Raw genomic sequence first — 20,502 nt, forward strand, 5'->3', positions numbered from 1 at the left:
GATAGCACTGGCCACCACAGACTCGTAGAACATCCTCAGCATCGTCCGGCAGATGTTAAAGGACTTTAGTCTCTTCAGGAAATAGAGACGACTCTGACCCTTCTTGTAGACAGCCTCAGTGTTCTTTGATCAGTCCAGTTTATTGTCAATTCATATCCCCAGGTATTTGTAATCCTCCACCATGTCCACACTGACCTCCTGGATGGAAACAGGGGTCACTGGTACCTTAGTTCTCCTCAGGTCTACCACCAGTTCCTTAGTCTTTTTCACATTAAGCTGCAGATAATTCTGCTCACACCATGTGACAAAGTTTCCTACCGTAGCCCTGTACTCAGCCTCATCTCCCTTGCTGATGCATCCAACTATGGCAGAGTCATCCGAAAACTTCTGAAGATGACAAGACTCTGTGCAGTAGTTGAAGTCCGAGGTGTAAATGGTGAAGAGAAAGGGAGACAAGACAGTCCCCTGTGGAGCCCCAGTGCTGCTGATCACTCTGTCGGACACACAGTGTTGCAAGCACACGTACTGTGGTCTGCCAGTCAGGTAATCAAGAATCCATGACACCAGGGAAGCATCCACCTGCATCGCTGGACTTTATGAAGTCCTTCAGTCAGTCACAAGAAATGCAAATCAGGGAGGTCAGGTAAAATTTCTATGGGTTCCAGCACATGTAGGGGTGAAGGGGAATGAGAGGGTGGATGAGTTGGCAAAGAGGGCGTTAAAGAAGGAAAATGTGGAAATGCACGTTAGTATCAGTAAAGCAGAGGTTAAGTGTGTAATCTGGGAAAAAATCAACCAAATGTAGCAAGAAAGATGGGACAGGGAGGGGAAAGGGAGGCATTTATATCAAATACAAAAAAGTGTTGCAGGTGCTAGGGTAGGTAGTGGAAACAGAAGAGAGGAACTGTATGGACTAGGTTAAGGCTGGGGCATTGTGTATTAAACAAAACATTGAAAATGATAGGGAAACACCAGACAGGATAGTGTGAGGAATGTCAGGAAGACGAGTCAGTAGAACATGTAGTTCTGAGTTGCACGGAGTGTGGGATAGAGAGAGAGATGATGAGAATTAATCTAAGGGAATTGGGGGTGCAGGAATTCACATTAAAAGAGTTGCTGGGCATGGGTGAGAGAGCACAGGTCAGGGTATTTTTAGCTTTCTTAAGGGATACAGGGGTTTTTTATGGGATATGATGGATTAGCAGGAATAGGGTACTAGGATGGCCAAAGATGGGAAGATAAAGTGTAGGTTAGGGTATGTGTGTGTGTGATTGGGTGAAGGGATTTAGAATGCAAGTCTATTGCACACTCTGGAGCAGAAGGTGGCGGTAATGCACCAATAAGCTGGGTGCCAACTGCCGTAAAATAAGACAGAGAAGAAGAAGAGCCGTTATCAATATGCGGGAGACTCCCGGAACTTCCGGGAGAGGTGGGATGTCTGGGTTAGCACCCATGATGGAACTGGCTGAGTTTACAACTCCCTGCAGCTTTTTCTGATCCTGTGCAGCAGCCCCTCCATATCCAAATTAATGCTCTCCACAGTACATCTGTGGAAATTTGCGAGTGTCTTTTGGTGACATACCAAGTCTACACAAGCTCCTAATGAAATATAGCCAATGTTATGCCTTCTTTATAATTGCAATATGCTGAGCCCGGGATAAATTCTCATATCTGGAAATGTATCTGTATAAATCTTGAAACTCCCAATCTAACCTCACTTTTAGCATTATCTTGACCAAGTTGACCACTATAACTCCCCAGGAAGGGCTATTTAGAAATAGAAAATAAATGGTGATTTTGCAACACTCACAACACGCTGGAGGAACTCAGCAGGTCGGGCAGCATCCGTGGAAATAATCAGTCAACGTTTTGGGCCGGAACCCTTCGTCAGTCAACGTTTCGGTTCCAGCCCAAAACATTGACTGATCGTTTCCACAGATGCTGCCTGACCTGCTGAGTTCCTCCATTTTGTTGTGAGTGTTGCTTTGACCCCAACATCTGCAGAGTATTTTGTGTTTACGAAATGGCGACTTGTTATACTTGCAAAAAAAACCCTCAAATGTTCTTGCTGTTCTGAGCCAATATGACTTTCTGTCTGCATGGGCTGCCTGCAGCTTCAATTTCTTCGGAGCGAATGGTTCATAGCAACGGACGTTCTCCTTGTGCACTTTGTGACCTTCCGACGTTTAAAAGTGTGAAGAAAAGTTCCATTCTGCGACCTGACGATGTCAGAATTGTTTTCAAAAGATCTACACCACCTGAAAACGCACACTTAATAATCACTTCCGTTATCAGATATCTGAACGGTCCATGAACCTATGAACATTTGCCCATTATTATGTTTTTTGCACTATTTATTTATTTCGTAAATCATAATAACTATGCCCTTATAATTTTTTGCGGTCGCAAAACAACACTTTTTACGTCATATGAGACAGTGTTAATAATCATTCAGAAATAGTAAAGCTTCAGTTGATTATTTGTACTTGGATACTTAGTTTTAATTTTTTTAGGTTATTTTTTCAAGAGGAGACTTTCTTTTTAAGGAAAATGAAACTAGTTTATATTTTGCGGAGCAAGCCCCGCAGTTCAGACTAGAGTTGGTCATCAACCCCTCCCCAATCGCCCACCATTTATGGAAGGCAAAGAAGAAAGTATATGGACACTGTGAAAGTACTAACAGATCTAAGTGTGTGAGACATCATTCACGCTGCGTGGAGAGCCGAGCGTGTAACGCGCAAGGCACATGAAGGATAAGATTCCAAAGCGAAATTCGGAGAGGGGATCATCACTTCATTTAGAAACATGAAAAAAAGCAACGGAAACTTTGAATTTTAGAAGCATGGGTGTCTATTATATAAAAATATTTAGTTCAATGCGAATCTGTCCAGAAGGCACTGCCGTGGTGTGGCTGGCATGTACTTTGTACTCCGAACCCCTTCCGGAGAGATTGGCGCCTACTTCCTGGTAACCGCGGAGCGTTCGGTTGCTAAGCGACGCGGGGTTCGGTGGCGACGCGGGGTGAGACAGCGGCCGTTAGCCCGGCGTGAGTACGACTGTACAACTTATTGGATTTAATCCTCCCCCCGCCCCATGTCTCTCTCTTTCTCCCCCTCGCTCTCCCACACGCACTTTCTCAAACGCAGCTCCTCTCTTTCACACACGCTCTCTCTCCATTCGCTCACTAACATTTAGAATCATAGGGTTATCACAGAAATAGGCCCCTTGGCCCACCCATCCCCTACACCAATACTTTGTCCAAGCCTCCCGTACACTGACGAGGCAAGTGTTCGTCTGGATACTTCTTAACCGAAGTCTCTGTCTCCACCACCCCTCCAGGAGCTAGTTCCAGATTCCCACCACCCTCTGGTTCTTTCTCGGATATTTCCCCTTATCCCAAACCCATGCTGCCTAGTTTTACGTCACTGCTATGGGCAATTGCCCTTTTTAAGAGTTTACGTAAAACTGTGGACCAATCTGAACTGAAGAGGTTGAATCAGCTGGAAGGGAAAAAAACACGAATGGGAGTACATTCCAAATGTTCACATTTGGTCATTAAAACAAAGCAATGATATCGACTGAATTGCTCAGCACATGAATTTAAGTCACAGATTATTACTTTAGGCTATTCACCTGTGGCATTGAGGTCCAAGAAGATTTCCTGGTGACATTGGAAACCATTGGGCCAGAGAGCCTACAGTAGCACCCAAATATCCCACTTATTTTCCTGTATTCTTTTCTCCTTCTGGTGCTCATTAACTTTCCCTGATTCTCCTGCCACTCATACATATTAGGGGTAATTTATTTTATTTAGATGTTTAGCATGGTAACAGGCCATCTGGCCCAATGTGTCCAATTAACTGACTACCCCAACATCTTTAGAATGTGGGAGGAGACTGGAGCTCCTGGAGGAAACCCACATGGTCGTTACAAAATCCTTATAGGCAGTGGCGGGAATTGAACCCGCTTGCTGGTGCTGTAAACTATTACAGTAATTGCTGCACTACTGTGCTTACTACCCTAGGATGTAGGAGCACCACAGGGAGGAAGCAAAATCTCCACTTAGTCAGCACTAGAGATAAGGATCGAACCAAGTTTGACAACAGTACCTCTTATGGCACTCTGCCAAAATTGTGCCAGAGTCGAGATTTAATCCATACCGTAATTGCAAACTTCTATTCTATACATAAGAGTGACCCTAGGCTACCAACTTAGTTCTTCACTTTCATCCACTCCGACCTATCTGTGGCTGTCTACACTATTCAGTGAAGTGCCACATATGACAGAGGGGCAGCACTTTATTTATCGTCTAGGCACATTGTAGACGTTGGGAGACAATTGAAAACAAAATCAGGAAATTTGCTTTTACTGTTTGTTTCAGTACTGGAAAGTTCTAATGCAAGTTTATTCCTCTCTAATGTTAACTCAGCCTTTCTCTCTGCACAGATTTTGCCAGAGCATTTCCAGTATTTTGGTTCAGATGTACAACATAGAACAGTACAGTGTAGGAACAGGCCCTTCGGTTCAGAATCAGAATCAGGTTTATTATCACCGACGTGTGACGTGAAATTTGTTAACTTAGCAGCAGCAGTTCAATGCAATACATAATCTAGCAGGGAGAGAAAGAATAATAAATAAAATAAAACATAATAAGTAAAAAAGTAAATCAATTATGTATATTGACTAGGTTATTAAAAATGTGCAAAAACAGAAATGCATAAAAGAAAAGTGAGGTTGTGTCCAAAGCTTCAAAGTCCATTCAAGAATCGGATGGCAGAGGGGAAGAAGCTGTTCCTGAATCGCTGAGTGTGTGCCTTCAGGCTTCTGTATCTCCTACCTGATGGTAACAGTGAGATAATGCTGAAGCAAATTAATTTAAATCTCTTCTGCCTGTATATGATCCATATTTCCCCCCCCCCCCCCATTTCCTTCATATTCATGTATCTATCTTACATTCTCTTATAAGCCACTATCATACCCGCTACTACCCCTGGCAGTACGTTCCAGGTATTTACCACTTCCTTTTTTGGGATGATATTAGCACCAGGAAAGACAATGCGTCATTTCAAATGGAACCATCCATCTTTGTGTTTTAATGCCTGAAATCCCCAAATGATTCATGATTTTAATGATACATTTTGTGTTTAGCTGTACATATTGCCATTAGTATTTTGGCAAAAATACCCAAAATATTCACTGTAATTTTGGTGAAATCTCTCAGAGTGGAAGATCCAGAACCCACACCAACACCTGAACTTTTAGGTCAGCATGGGTGGGAATGGTTCTGGTATGCCAATCTCCAGGAGCCCAACTGAATGGGAATTTAACACTGCTCAGGTTACATCTGAATGTGTCTCTGCTGATACTGTCTAACCAATGATATCAAACAGCAGAGCTGTAATAATGAATAACAGAGAAATGTTAAATTTGAGTAACATTTCATACGTTCCGTTTTGTGTGGAGGAGGGGGGTTTTGGGGGATTGATTATTTGAATGCTGTTTTTTTAACGGGTGGGGGGGGGAGTGGGTTGATGTTCCTCTCTAAATGACTTTCATATTCGTTCAAGTTTCCATGGCTGGCTGGAGAATGCAAATTTCAAGTTGTATTGTTGTTGCTGTTGGCATCCATTTGTCTCAAAGACAATGGATGATGATGATGATCATCACAAGCCTGGGTGGAAGGTATGGGGATCCTGAGATGCCCAGTCATCAAGATCCCCCTCTCGGCCTCACCAGTGTAGTGCACAGGAAAGCTTATGAAGCAATACTTTTGACACCAGCTTGACTGCAGGAGCTGCCGGAAGGATGTTCAACGACGTCCAGCCGCCTTCGGGGCTCCACTCTGGATTTGCCGTCTGGGTTTACTCCTGTAGCCTTCATCTGTCCCGAGGCTGCCCACAAGGCACACAGCTGGGGATCTGGTTCACGAGCACCAGGGTGTGTCCACACACCGGTGGACCTGCGTGCTACGTGTGCAGGGACCAGACCTCCTCTGTAGTTCAGCCTGCATCTGAAAGGAGTTCAGTTTCTGTGTCTCACCAGCGAGGAGGCACTACATCAGCCTTGCTGTTGGAGAGGGTATATACTGGCAGGGAGAGACTTACACATTCAGCTCTCCTTTTTGCAAGACTGCTAGCTAGCGGTGGAAGCTGAAAGTGAGAGCGACAAGCACTACTTACTACACTGCCACACTAGGCATGTCACAACAACCATTTTGATACATATTGATACATGCTTTGGTAATATTTGAATCTTTGAACTTTTGGGTAGAAGCTGAACTAAGGTTATGGAGACACAAGAAACTGCAAATGCTGAAATCTGAATCTAAACTGCTGGAAGAACTTAATGGGTCAGGCAACATCTGTGAAGGCACAGTGAGGGTTGACATTTCTGGTTGAGGTCTTGCATCACAACCAAATTTATGCTATTACATTTATATTACTAAGAGAAAAATGAGTTTTGAGGAATACCAAAAGTGCCCTCTTCTGTTTAGATTTTTAAAAAACTTCCATAAACTGATAATAGGAGGAGCATAAACTGACAATATTGGATGTGTATGAGTAAGTCATAAAATGAATTTTTTGTGGAGTTAGAGAGCAACAGGAAAGTAATGAAATGAACATCTTGCCAAAATCCAGTGGCAGCGGTAAAATTTAATAGACAAACTATATGGTGAGACGGAACAGAAATCACACCCACGTCATTCACCTATTCCCGCGTCTAATACCTCTTAGCTGACTTCTCTTTTCCAAAACCATTTGGCTACATTTCCAAGGATTAAACCTATTTCTCATCTCAAGGCATAATCTGTAATTTTATTGGAATTACCCAGAAAGAGCATGGATTTCTGATCTCAAGTTATTTTTAAAGTTAGGTGGATAGAGCAAAATTTATAGTTTCCTTTTATAATTGAGGCATGGAATAGATCCAGATTTCAATATGTATAAAGCATATGTATGACTTAGTTACTACACTACATAAGTGGAATGAATGTCCCACGGTTCAGAATAGAGTATGAATGCTGGCATTGGCCAGATCAAGACGAGTGTTATGGCCATTCAGTACTGAATAATGTGCAATACTGTATATATAACATTCTTGACAAGGTTGATACCATGATACTTTTGCTGGCTGAGGTTTCTGAACAAGGGTTCATATTCTCAAATCAAGGAACTGAGGTAAGGAGAAATGTTGTCAGAGGGTGATTGAGGTGAGTCTTTCCAATCCTCAACCCAGGAGGTTTGTTATGGAGGTTCAATTACTGTGTTATGACACAGATCTACTGTTTTTTCCCACTGGATATTAAAGGGATCAAGGGGTCAGTGAAAGAGAATAGTAAAGGATCACCCATGATCCTAGTGAAAAAAAATATTGACGGGCTAAATGGCTTATCCTGTTTGTGTTGTATGATGCACTCTGCTGCTACTTTTGAAGGGTCAAAAGTCATTGAGGTTGATGGATCGAACATATACAATTGATATTTTAATATCTCATCTCTCCTCATTTCACTAAATATTCTTCATTATTATTAAAGTTTCTTATTGACACCTTACTTAGCTGCATCCTTCTCTCATCATGACCACTGTCTTTTGCCTTTTGCTATGGATCTCACCCGTCCCGCTAAGGAGCCAGACTCTGTCATTGCAATTGGTATTCCTAACTTCCATCCAGGTACTTTACAGAGGTAGAGAGTAACTAGAAATACAGGTTTCACACTGTGTGGCACACAAATGTATTGCAACCAAGTCAGAAGGCTAGGGTAACTTGTGTCAGATCCCTGTGAATGAGGGCACAGGACAGTCCTGCTCCAGGTCCGGACTAGAAAAGTATATAGAAACTCCCAGTTCAATGCTTGTTCTTTAGAAAGCTTGTAAGAAACTAAGTGTAACATGAGAGCACCTTCCATAAGGGTATTATCCCCATAGTTTAAGCATTGCACAAAACAGATGGGAAAGTGGAGAATGGTTCCTAAGAGAAGACAGCCAGAGTCATATCAATAGTACACACAAAATAATCTGCAGATGCTGTTGTCAAAGGAACACTCACAATGCACTGGAGGAACTCAGCAGGTCAGTCAGCATCAGTTGAAAAGATTAGTCGACGTTTCGGGCCGAAACCCTTCGTCAGGACTGAAGGAAGAACTTTGGGGATGGTTTGAAGAATGCTGGTAGTTGAAAAAAACAGTAATTTGAAAGACAAAGGGGTGGGGGGGAGGAAGCAGGGAGGTGATTGGCAGGAGAACAATAGTAGAAGGAGGCGGAACTATGAGGGAGGTGATGTGAAATAGGGATAGAGGAAGGGAGGGGGAAGGAATTACCAGAAGTTGGAGAATTCTATGTTCATACCAAGGGGCTGGAGCTTCTTCCTTCAGTCCTGACGAAGGGTTTCGGCCTGAAACGTCCACTAATCTTTTCAACTGATGCTGACTGACCTGCTGATTTCTTCCAGCGCATTGTGAGTGTTCCATATCAATAGTACTACAGGAAACTCTGCCTAAACAATAGGGATAGTATGGACAGGGGAGCTGTAGTCATGCATATTGCATGGAATAAGGGAAGATATTAATGAGCAGGACTTGGAGGTCTTGAATACTACACATCAGTGAGTATAGAAATAGTGCAAATCAACGTGGGTCTGATGCTATTGTGCAGACTGAGAGTTCTACAGTTATGGAGCTAATTTCTAGGGGAGATGTGACTTGTACAGGAGAACAGCTGGCATCCTAGCAAGACCAGAATCAATACTCTTGCTGACATATTTCCTAGTGTAATTGGGAAGAGTTTAAACTAGCTTGACAGAGGACTGGAATATTGTCAATGTATTTAAAAAGGGAGTAAGAAATGGAGTAACAAACTATAGCTGATATAGATAGAAGACAAAATGTTGAAACATAGAAAAAACACAGAAACCTACAGCACATTACAGGCCCTTCAGCCCACAATGTTGTGCCGACTACTCTAGAAACTACCTAGAATTTCTTTACTGCATAGCCCTCTATTTTTCTTAGCTCCATGTACCTATTTAGGAATCTCTTAAAAGAGCCTATCGTATCCGCCTTTACCACCAACGCTGGCAGTGCATTCCACTCACCCTCCACTGTGTGAAAAACTTACCTCTGACATCCCCCTTGTACCTACTTCCAAGCACTTTAAAACTCTGCCCCCTCATGTTAGCCATTTCAACCCTGGGGAAAAAGTCTCTGGCTATCCACGCAATCAATGCCTCTCATCACTTATATACCTCTATTAGGTCATCTCTCATCCTCCATCGCACCAAGGAGAAAAGATCAAGTTCACTCAACCTATTTTTGGTTGATGATTGAATGGCGGAACAGACTCGATGGGGCGAATGGACTACTTCTGCTCCTATATCTTATGGTCTGTTCTTGTAAGGCATTCTGTCCAATCCAGGCAACATCCTTGTAAGTCTCCTCTGCACTCTTTCTATAGTATCCTCATCCTTCCTGTAGTGAGGTGACCAGAACTGAACACAGTACTCCAAATAGGGTCTAACTAAAATCTTCTATAGCTGTAACATTACCTCACAGCTCTTGAACTCAATCCCTCGGTTGATGAAGGCCAACATACCATACGCCTTCTTGACGACACTGTCAACCTGTGCAGCAGCTTTGAGTATCCTGTGGACATGGACCCCAAGATCTCGCTGATCCTCCACACTGCCAAGGGTTTTACCATTAATATTACATTCTCTCTTAAAATTTGACCTACCAATATGAATCAGTTCACGCTTATCTGGGTTGAACTCCAGCTGCCACTTCTCAGCCCAGTTCTGCATCCTATTGATGTCGTGCTGTAACTTCTGACATTTCTTGAGACTATCAACAGCACCCTCAGCTTTTGTGTCATCAGCAAACTTACTAACCCACCCTTCTACTTCCTCATCCAGGTCATTTATAAAAATCACAAAGAGGAGGGGCCCCAGAACAGATCCCTGCGGAACACCACTGGTCACCGACCTCCATGCAGAATTTGAACCATCTGCAACCACCTTTTTCCTTCTGTGGGCAAGCCAATTCTGGATCCACAAAGCGAGGTCTCCTTGGATCCCATGCCTCATTACTTTCTGCATGCAGAACCTTATCAAATACTTTCCTGAAATCCATATACACTACATCCGCTGCTCTGCCTTCATCAATCTGTTTTGTTATATCCTCAAAGAATTCAATCAGTGTCGTAAGGCATGACCTGCCTTTGACAAAGCCATAGTGACTATCCCTAATCAGATTACGTCTCTCCAAATGCTCATCAGTCTTGCCTCTCAGGATCTTTTCCAACAACCTGCCCACCACTGAAGTAAGACACACTGGTCTATAATTTCCTGGGTATCTCTACTCCCTTTCTTGAACAAGGGAACAGCGTTTGCAACCTTCCAATCCTCTGGTATTTTTCACATCCCTATTGAACCTTGCCAGAACAACAATTTCCTGTCTTGCTTCCCACAGTAGCCTGGGATATATCTCATCCGGTGCTGGTGACTTATCTAACTTAATACCTTTCAAAAGCTCCAGCGTATCCACTTTCTTAGTGTCTATACACTGAAGCATTTCAGTCCACTGTAAGTCATCCCCACAATTACCAAACACGAGGAAATCTGCAGATGCTGGAATTTCAAGCAACGCACATAAAAATTGCTGGTGAATGCAGCAGGCCAGGCAGCAATTTTTATGTGTGTTGCCCACAATTACCAAGGTCCTTTTCACTGGTTAATACTGAAGCAAAGAATTCATTAAGTACCTCCACTACCTCCTCCGGCTCCATGCACATGTTTCCGCTATCACTCCTGATTGGTCCTGTTCTCACATGGCTCATCCTCTTCCTCTTCACATATTTGTAGAATGCCTTGGGATTTCCCTTAACCCTGCTTGCCAAGGCCTTCTCATGGCCCCTTCCAGCTCACCTAATTTCATTCTTGAGCTCCTTCCTGGCACCCTTGTGATTTTCTAGAGATCTGACAGTACCTAGTTTCTTGTACCTTTTGTAAGCTTTGCTTCTTAACTAGATTTTCTTTATCCTTTGTACACCATGATTCTTTTACTCTACCATCCTTTCCATCCCTCAATGGAACTTGCCTATGCAGGACACCATGTAAATGCTCCCTGAACATTTGCCACATTTCTGCCGTGTGTTTCCATGGGAACATCTGCTCCCAATTTATGTTCCCAAGTTCCTGCCTAATAGCATCATATTTTCCCCTACCCCAATTAAATGTTTTTCCAAATTGTCTGCTCCTATCCCTCTCCAGCGCTATGGTAAAGGAGATAAAGTTGCGATCACTACCTCCAAAATGCTCTCCCACTGAGAGATCTGACAACTTACCAGTTTTATTTCCCAATACCATATCAAGTACAGTCTGTCCTCTAGTTGGCTTATCTACATATTGCATCACAAAATCTTCCTGAACACACCTAACAAACTCCACCCCATCCAAACCCCTTGCTCTAAGGAGATGCCAGTCAGTATTAGGGAAGTTAACATCACCCATCACAGCAACCCTATTATTATTGCACCATTTCAGAATCTGCCTCCCTATCTGCTCATCAATGTCTCTGTTACTATTGGATGGGGTCTATAAAAGCACACAGTAGAGTTATTGTCCCCTTCCTGTTTCTGACTTTCACCCACAATGACTCAGTAGACAATCCCTCCATGACTTCCTCCTTTTTTACAGCCGTGATACTATCCCTGATTAGCAATGCCACTCCCCCACCTCATTTGCCTCCCTCCTTTGTCCTTTTTGAAACATCTAAAGCCTGGCACACTCAGCAGCCATTCCTGCCCCTGAGACATCCAAGTTTCTGTAATGGCCACACATCATAGTTCCACGTATTGATACATGCTCTATGTTCATCTGGCTTGCTTATGATACTCCTTGCATTAAAATAGACACATCTCAAACCATCTGGCTGAATGCATCTTTGCTCTATCATCTGCTTATTCTTCCTCACAAACTCCCTAGAAGCTGTCCCTACTCATGCGCCAACTGCCCCATCCTCTGCCTCTTCACTTAGGATTCCACCCCCCTGCAAATCTAGTTTAAACTCTCCTCAATAGCATTAGCAAACCTCCCTCCCATCATATTGGTTCCTCTCCAGTTCAGGTGCAACCCATCCCACTTGTACAGGTCACCCCTTCCCCAGAAAAGGTTCCAATGATCCAAGAACTTGAAACCTTCCCCCTCCCGCATTATGTCCTCAACCACTCATTCATCTGCGCTATCTTCCTGTTCTGACTTTCATTAGCTCGTGGCACTGGGAGTAATCTGGAGATTACCACCTTGGAGGTCCTGCTTTTCAGCCTGCTTCCTTGATTTACGTGCAAGACCTTTATCCTTCTCCAGCCTATGTCATTGGTATCAACATGTACCACAACCTCCAGGTGCTCACCCTCCTGTTCAAGAATATTCAGCAACCACTCAGAGACATCCTGGACCCTAGCACCTGTGAGTAACACGCTGTCCTGGTGTCTCTTCTGATGGCACAGAATCCCTATCTGTCCCCCTAACTATTGAGTCCTCTATGACTATTGCTCCACCTGACTCCACCCTACCCTTCTGAGGCTCAGAGCTGACCGCAGTGCTGTTGGTCTGGCTGCTGCTGCCATGTCCAGATAGGTCGTCCCCCTCAGCAGTATCTAAAGGGGTATACCTGTTGCTGATGGGAATGGCCACAGGGGGACCCACAACTGACTTCCTTCTCTCTTTACCTCTCTTGGTGTTCACCCATCTACTCCCCGAATTTTGCACTCTAGATTCTGAGGGATAAAATTTATCAGCACCCGTAACAACCCAGGCTAATCAAAGCCAAATAGCATGGATTTGTTAAGGGAAGGTTTAATGATTTTTAGGAATGATGATGAAAATTTTGTATAATTTACATGAATCAAGTAAAGCATTTGACAAAGCCCCAATGACAGTTTAATCATGATCCTAAGAGCCCAGTGGATCCCTGAGAAAGTGCAAACTTGAATTAAAATTTGATCCACTGGCAAACAGCAAGGGACATTCAAGTGAAGGAAATTTGTGTGTCGCTGGTGTCAGTATTATGCCATTTGCTTTTTTATGTGGACTATGGGAATGAGTTGGGGTCAAATGTAGGATCTACAATTAAGAAGTTTGCAAATGTTACAGTGTTTGATGGTGAAAAAGAAAGATTTGGGCGATGTAAGGCTATTAAGGTATTAGTTAGTTTGGCACAAAGGTGGCTAGTGGAATTAAATCTGGTAAAGAATGCATGGGAGAAAGGCAGGAAATACACAATGAATAATAGCATACTTAGAAGTATAAACAAACAGAGAGACCTTGGAGTGCATGTCCACAAAGCCCTGAAAGTGGCAAGACAGGTAGAAATCAAATGGAATGTCTACCTCTACTGGCTGAGCTACAGAAATGCAAGAGCAGGTAGGTCTTGTGAAAAAGAACAGTTAGGCCACATCCAGAATGCTGTTTTCTGTTTACCACACTACAGAACTGGCGTGATAGGTTTACAGAGGCTGCAGAGAAGGTTTACCTGCTGTCACCTGGCTGGTGGGCAGTATTAGATTTACGACACACATACCACTAAAAAAAAGCATATCCTTGCCCATAAAGACTTTGCAAAGTATCACTTAGAAGATAGTGTAAAGATTTGGAAGAAGGTTTTCTGGTCAGATGAGACTAAAGTGGAACATTTGGCATCAAAATTAATTGGTACATGTGGTGTAAATGCAATACTATGTATCAGCTAGGTAACACCATCTTTACTGTAAAGTATAGTGGAGGTAGCATCATGCTATGGGGATGCTTTTTAACAGCAGGGATTGGAAATCTGGTCAGGATTGATGGGAAGATGAATGCTACTAAATACAGAGAGATGCTGGATAAAAACCTGCTAGCTTCTACCAGAAAGCTTAAGCTGGGGAGGAAGTTCATCCTTCAGCAGCCAGTGACCGAAAGGATACTGCCAGGGCAACCGTGGAATGGCTTCAAATGCGCAAAATTGTCATCTTTGAGTGGCTCAGTCAGAGTCCTGACCGTAACCAGATCGAATATCTCTGGCTAGACCTCAAGATTGCTGTTCACCATTGCTTCTCAACTAACCTGGCACAGCTTGAGCGATTTTGCAAGGAGAAATGGGCAAATCTTGCTTCATCACATTATGAAAAAACTACTGGCTGTGATAACTGCGAGAGGTTGTTAACTAAGTACTGAGCAAAGAGGGGATGAATACTTTTGAACTGCTGACATTTCAGATTTTGAAATTTTAGTTTTTCATTCTTTATAATTTTCCCTGTTTTATTTGAGCTCTACTGTGAAAAAACATGTGATTCACAAATAAAAATCCTCAATTAAATTGATCAAAATCCCTGGTTGCAATACTCATGTGCATATGTGAAAGAGGGGTTGAGGGCTGAATACTTTTTCAAGGCACTGTATATCTCAAGATCATAAGCCCAAGCCTCTGATTACTAGTCCAGTATTATGCTGCTTCTACAAAACATGAAATTTTACCAGAAGATTTTCAACGAAATAGCCAAGAATATATTTGATTTTCTAGTTAGCATGTTCTAGAGTTCCACAGATATAAGAAGTGCAGATCATTGATCTTACTAATATTTTTATAATACACTAACTATTGAAATATTTCTTAACAACATTTGCTGTATCTTTCCATCTTTCTCAATAACCCATAATGGAAAGGACAGGAAGGCAAATGTAATGGATAAATATTCGTTGCTGTGTGTATGCATGTCAGCTATCTTGTACAGTACCAATACATTTACTCCTTTCCTTACAAAATCATGTAGTTCTACAGGCCACTGTGTCAGTTGGCTGATCATCATTTCCTGTTCTTTCCTCATCCCATTATTTTTATTATTTTAAGCTCATCAGTATTTTCTCTAAATCTATGATAGGGTCTCCTTCATTATTGTTCTGTTATTGTATTCTGTCTTCAAAGAAATTCTTAAGCTCTCCTTTTGTTCTTTCATTTTAATTTAAAATGTTTACTCTTTTAAATTGCAAATAAGTTTTCCTATTCGCTGTATTGAAACTTCTTATCAATTCAGACTCCTATCACTGTTCCACAGTCTTATTTTCAGTATTGTGTGTTGAGATAAATTATATGGCAATAATGTTATTGTATTTTATTTCAATTATTAAGTTCTGGTAAAGAATGGAAGCAAACAATAGAAAGAAAACCCCTCCCAGGAAGAAGTTGAAGTCATCTAAACCAAACTTACTAGATTCTAGAGCTTCAGTGAATGATGACCAGTCTGGCAGAAAATATCCAAGTATCACAAAAAGAGGCTTCTATTCAGATATCCTTGCTTCAGGGGCATTAACTGTTCTCGGGGTAAGTGCCATGAATGTCTGTAAATGTCTATTATGATCAAAATCAGGTCAAATGTTGTTGATTCAACAGGTGACTAACCTAACCAGTAAATGCACTTTACCTATCCAAATACTCCAATGAGCCACACTATATTGGGTGCTTCATCTATTTTGTGTGGGAAGGTGAAGAAATATTGGGAGGTAAACATCATAAACCGTGCAAGCTCAATGGTGGGACATTATCAAAGGTCAAATGGCTGCGAATCCATGAGTCCATTGGAGGCTGGAGGCTGAAGACTGAAGTTTCCAGTACAAAGTCCAGCCTGTCCTGGGGTTAGAGGACTGTATATATGTGTGGATGGGTAGGTAGGTAGGAGAGAAGGAGGAATGGGGCTTTGTTTTGTTGTTGTGGCTTTGTCACATAGTATGTTCTGTTTTGTTGTGTAACGTGCTGTGCTGATGAGCATGGTGCACATGCTATGTTGGTGCTGGAAGGCATGATGACACTTGCATGCTTCCTCCAGCATACCATTGGGCATGATGGTCGTTAACACAAACGACATATTCCACTTTGTGTTTTGATATACGTGATAAATAAATCTGAATCTGCTATCTACTCAGGACTTGCAGCAAAGAAGACTGCAGAGATTTTAGCACCTCCTTCATGGAAATGTTGAGGAATTGGAGAGGAGCATCAATGTTGCTGTAGATTTCCCAGTGATGCAAATAATTGATAGAATGGTATAACTGGATAATGGTGACCAAGCTACAGTTATCCAATTACAACATTACATTATGAATGGGGAAGCACCAAAGTCTGTTGAAAAAACAATGGGCTGGACATTGCTGATCTGTTAACTAGTAGTAAGATGCATATTAGTGCTTTCTGGATGCCTCCACTTTTGCATTATATGCAAATATGGAGTATGGAGTGCAGTGGACATCAGATGCAAGTAAATCTGACCTCTTGTGTCCCTTGGATGCACGGTTAAGTCCAGATTGTTCCATGATGTCCTGAGATTAGGGTCAATTAAACTTTGTACTGGGAACTTCAGTTTTGTTTCAGTCTTAGTGGAGGAGGGACAGGGAGCATCAAGCATAACCCTATTCATTTGAATGATGTTCAGCTACATGGTAAGAATAGTTAATAATTGCTTAATTTCAATGTTTTTGACTCACTTCTATAACCAATGTTTATATAGACCAACAATATCCAGGTATGAATCTGTACCTGAGTATGCAAGATTATCTAGACCTGAGTTAACATAAGGATCTATGCACAATCCCTATGAAGTCACATCAGTCAGTTCCTTCCTAGTTATGTCAGATGATGAGTTAATTTGCCAAAATCAAGAGTAGCCAAATCTTGTTGCTGCCAGGACAAACTGTACTCAATTCTGACAACCAGACAGTGGAGGTGGAGAGGATATTTCCCCTGGCTGTTGGTATGAAGAACCAGTGGTCACTGTTTCAGCAATGCTGGAAGACATTTAAGACTGACATAAGGTGAAATCCCTTGACTCAGAGGATGGTGAGCTTGTGGAGTTTTCTGCCATAGAAGGTATTGGTTCAAATCAAGTTTAATTATAATTCTGTCATGTGATTGGCAACAATGAATATCAATCGGTTTTATAAAAACAATCAAACATTTATTAAATTCTACTCAATATTAAAAAAAAACAAACAAAAATCTTAACCGGAAGTAAACTGCTATGCGGCCATTTAACAAACCGCCACTAGTACTAGTTCTTAAAGCAATAAATGCGAAAACAGTTCTTAAAGTGGTGAATTCAAAACCAGTTCTTAGAATGGTAAATTTGAAAGTCCAAGAGATTTATACAGTCAATAAGGAGAGACTTTCCTGTAGTAAAGAATTTCTCGAAGACACGATGTCACTGCCGATCCCAGCCGGAATCTGCCTTGTCTGCAGGATTCACGACGATGGAAATAAAACGGTTTAAAAGCACTGAGCTTTCCCTCTGGATACTAGATACTGCACAGCCTTCTCTGCTGCTTTTAGCAGAGGCTATCTCATGCAGGTCACTCTTTCTTGAACGAATTCAATAATGGTTGATCCTATCCAAAACCGCCGAACGACTCCTTCAGGTTCCCGTCTTCACTCTCCAATACTACTGAAAAGATACATCAACAAACCGGGCAGCAATTGGTTAAACTGCCGGCCCAACACTTTTGTACCTTACAACAGAACGTAAAACTCCGTTTTAAATCAAAACTGCGTCATAGGGCAAATACGTAGTGGAGCGGAGTATCTGGCTGACTTTCTAATTGGAAAATTAACTGTGTCACCCCAGGGGTCTCCTTTTATACCCGAGGTGAACATGTCATCACATGACCTCACATCGGCGGGATAATTACATCAGGTGACCTCCAAAAGACCATTACATCATGGTTATAAGACAGTCACAAGATATCCATGAGGTATGTAACAATTCAAACCATACATGGATACAGTCAAATGAGACAGTGTTCCTCTAGGGCTAAGGAGGATAATGTATGTCCAAAATAATGGAGAGAGAGAAAAAACACACATTGTTAAACAAGAAAAACACATGTATAGTCCAAATCCATGAGCGACATGCAAATGGATGGTACAGCTCCCGGCATTCCAGCCAGTCATACCACCAATTTGGAAGCCGGTTTACTGAAAATATCTTAGGAGGTAGACTGATTTCTAGATACAATAAAAGGATCAAAGAATGTAGGAGAAAATGGTAATTCTGCACAGGTCCTCTCCAGTTTAGGAATACCCAACCTATGCATAGCCCTTGCCTACAAACAAGCATTTGGGAGACTGGTGAGATAGATTTGTCAGCTAGTGTAGGGCTACAGGTGATCTTTCCTGATGCTTGCTGGAATTTTGCCACATCAAACCCAAGAATACTTTTTGGTTAACCATTTCACAAACCCTATCTAGAGACTCCTGCCTGAGTCAGCAGCAGTTTCCTTTTTAAAGCTGTCAAAAGCATTCAAAACTTTACCTGCTGAGATGTGCTGAGGCTAAATTTGTGTGAAGAATTGAAAATACACTTGGACTAAGATGTTAACTGTCCTGTGTTATCACCGGTGGGATCATCAGTTGATCTGCCACCTGTCTTCAGGAGATTCGGCCCTCTTATGATCAAGACTCCCTCAAGGTGGTGGGCCAGCAGTGCTAAAGCACCACCTCCCACTGGTGAGCTTAAAAACTTGGCATCTGCCTCTATCAGAGTTGTTGGTCGCTTCCATCCAACAGGTAGTCTACTCTTCAGGTATCTATGCAACTACTGAAGGGTTTGCAAAAGATGGATACACTGTCCAACTATCTGCCCCTCTGGACATACCTGGTCCACACCCATGATGATCCTGTCTCTGCTGCCTCAGCTACAGCCCTGCTGGTTGACTTGATCTCTCTTCTAGTGAAGCCAAGGTCACGCAGCGACTTCTGGAAAGTGAACGCAATAAAGCCATGGCAACCTAATTAGAATGGATAGCATGAGGCCTTCCACTCTCTGTCTCTGCACTCTGATCTTAATTCTGCATACTTGGTTAACTTGCGCTCATGGGCTTCATCGATGTTATCTTCCCAGGGGACTGTGAGTTCACCAATAACCACTTCTCTACTGGTGTCAGACCTTACGATTATATCTGGATGCAATGTGGTGAAAAATATTTGCTCCAGGAAACTGCCTTTCCCATCCAGGTCAGCCTTGACACACCAATCATTGGCTGAAGAAAGTATGCTGGATCGTGGGCCTGTGCTGTACACCCTTGACTTGGAGCCTTCTTTTACAAATGATATGCGATGTTCTGTGCAGCATGGGGCATGAGATAAGTTGTGTTGCAGTACTCTCTGCTCAACCACTTCTGTCACAACTTTGAGAACATTTTATGTCTCCAAGTGTACATGCCACTGGAAAGATTGACTCTGCATGCACTCAAAATATGTTGAAGTGTTCCCTTCTCACCACAAGCAGCACACCTGTCTGTCTTATCTTCATAGCAGGTGCTGAGGTTGGCAGGTGTTGGGAGCAGGTCGTACGCTGCTCTGCATAGAGAAGAAATGCGGAGCGGTTCCATCTGCCACTGAACATTCCAAGATAGATGTCGTTGTTCAACGCTTTCCCACCGGGTCCAAGCCCCTTGTTTGGCCAGGCCAGCTGTTTTAGCTAACCTCTTCTCCTCTTCTACCTCTTGTATTTCTTGTGTTACAAGCTCACGGCACTCCTCACCTGTAGAAGATGACCACCACTTGTGAGTTGTCCATCCAAGTCCCTGGTGGTCTAGCTGAGTAGCCCCAACCATCTCCTTGTGCTTCAATCTAGACTCTGCCTCATCAACTGCTACGTGGGCTGACCACTTCCTGCCTGATCTCACATATGCCTGGGTGTTCTTGATGACAGGGTCATTTGAGTCTCAAAGCATCAAGAATGATCTTACCTTGGCTACCTTGACCTCTTCAACAAGGGATTGCACTGGGATGGTAAGCTTTGTCTGGCTACTGTGGATTGCAACATTGGTGAGGCTACTCGGTACTCCAAGCCACTTCTTCACATACTTGTTGATCTTCTGTTCCATTGCCTCAACACGGGACATTGCCACTTCATAGACAGTTAGTGGCCACATTATCTGTAGCATCAGTCTGTACTGCAAGCACCACAACTTTAACTTGCCAGGCAAGTCACACTTGTCGACAGACATCAGACCTCTGCTGATCCGTTCTCCTGTCTTTTGAACCCTCTTGGTGTCTCTCAGCTCCTCTGTGTACTATCGCCCGAGGCTCTTAACTAGTTGGTCCTGAATAAGTTAGTAAGTTTTATTATAAAGAATAGCAAGGTTAGATTTAAAATGCTTGTCCAGACAGCCCTTTCATATGGAATGTCATTTCTGTAGGCATCTTCGGTCAGGTGGGAACTCAGTTTGCAGCCACATTTCCAACTTTGTGAACTGCTCCCGGTTACTGCTCAGAAATAGAACCCTGCCATAACCTGGGGAGGGCCTGCATTGAAATGGAAGGTCAGATATGATCATATTGAAAGATAGAGTAGGCTCAGAAGTAAAATGGTCTATCCTTCTTATGATCAATAAAGGCATTTGGAGACAGTGATTGTTGACTTTCACACAATAGAGCTTTCAGAAGACTATCAGAGTTGTCTGAGGACAGGGCTCTAATTTCTA

At 42.6% G+C, this 20,502-nt stretch overlaps 1 protein-coding gene across 3 annotated transcripts in view; it reads left to right on the forward strand.

Annotated features, from left to right (window-relative positions):
- The first annotated feature begins 2,642 nt into the window (after positions 1 to 2,642).
- The window catches only part of dnah1 (dynein, axonemal, heavy chain 1), a 379,457-nt gene continuing 361,597 nt past the window's right edge, over positions 2,643 to 20,502 (forward strand). For all 3 annotated transcript variants that reach the window (XM_072280693.1, XM_072280695.1, XM_072280697.1), the window contains exons 1-2: positions 2,643 to 3,046; positions 15,158 to 15,349. In XM_072280693.1, the coding sequence (XP_072136794.1) occupies positions 15,170 to 15,349 (180 nt within the window). In that variant the 5' untranslated portion in view covers positions 2,643 to 3,046; positions 15,158 to 15,169. The remainder of the gene's footprint in view (positions 3,047 to 15,157; positions 15,350 to 20,502) is intronic.

Source organism: Mobula birostris, chromosome 16, assembly GCF_030028105.1.
Source record: "Mobula birostris isolate sMobBir1 chromosome 16, sMobBir1.hap1, whole genome shotgun sequence".
In the NCBI taxonomy this organism is placed as follows: Eukaryota; Metazoa; Chordata; class Chondrichthyes; order Myliobatiformes; family Myliobatidae; genus Mobula; species Mobula birostris.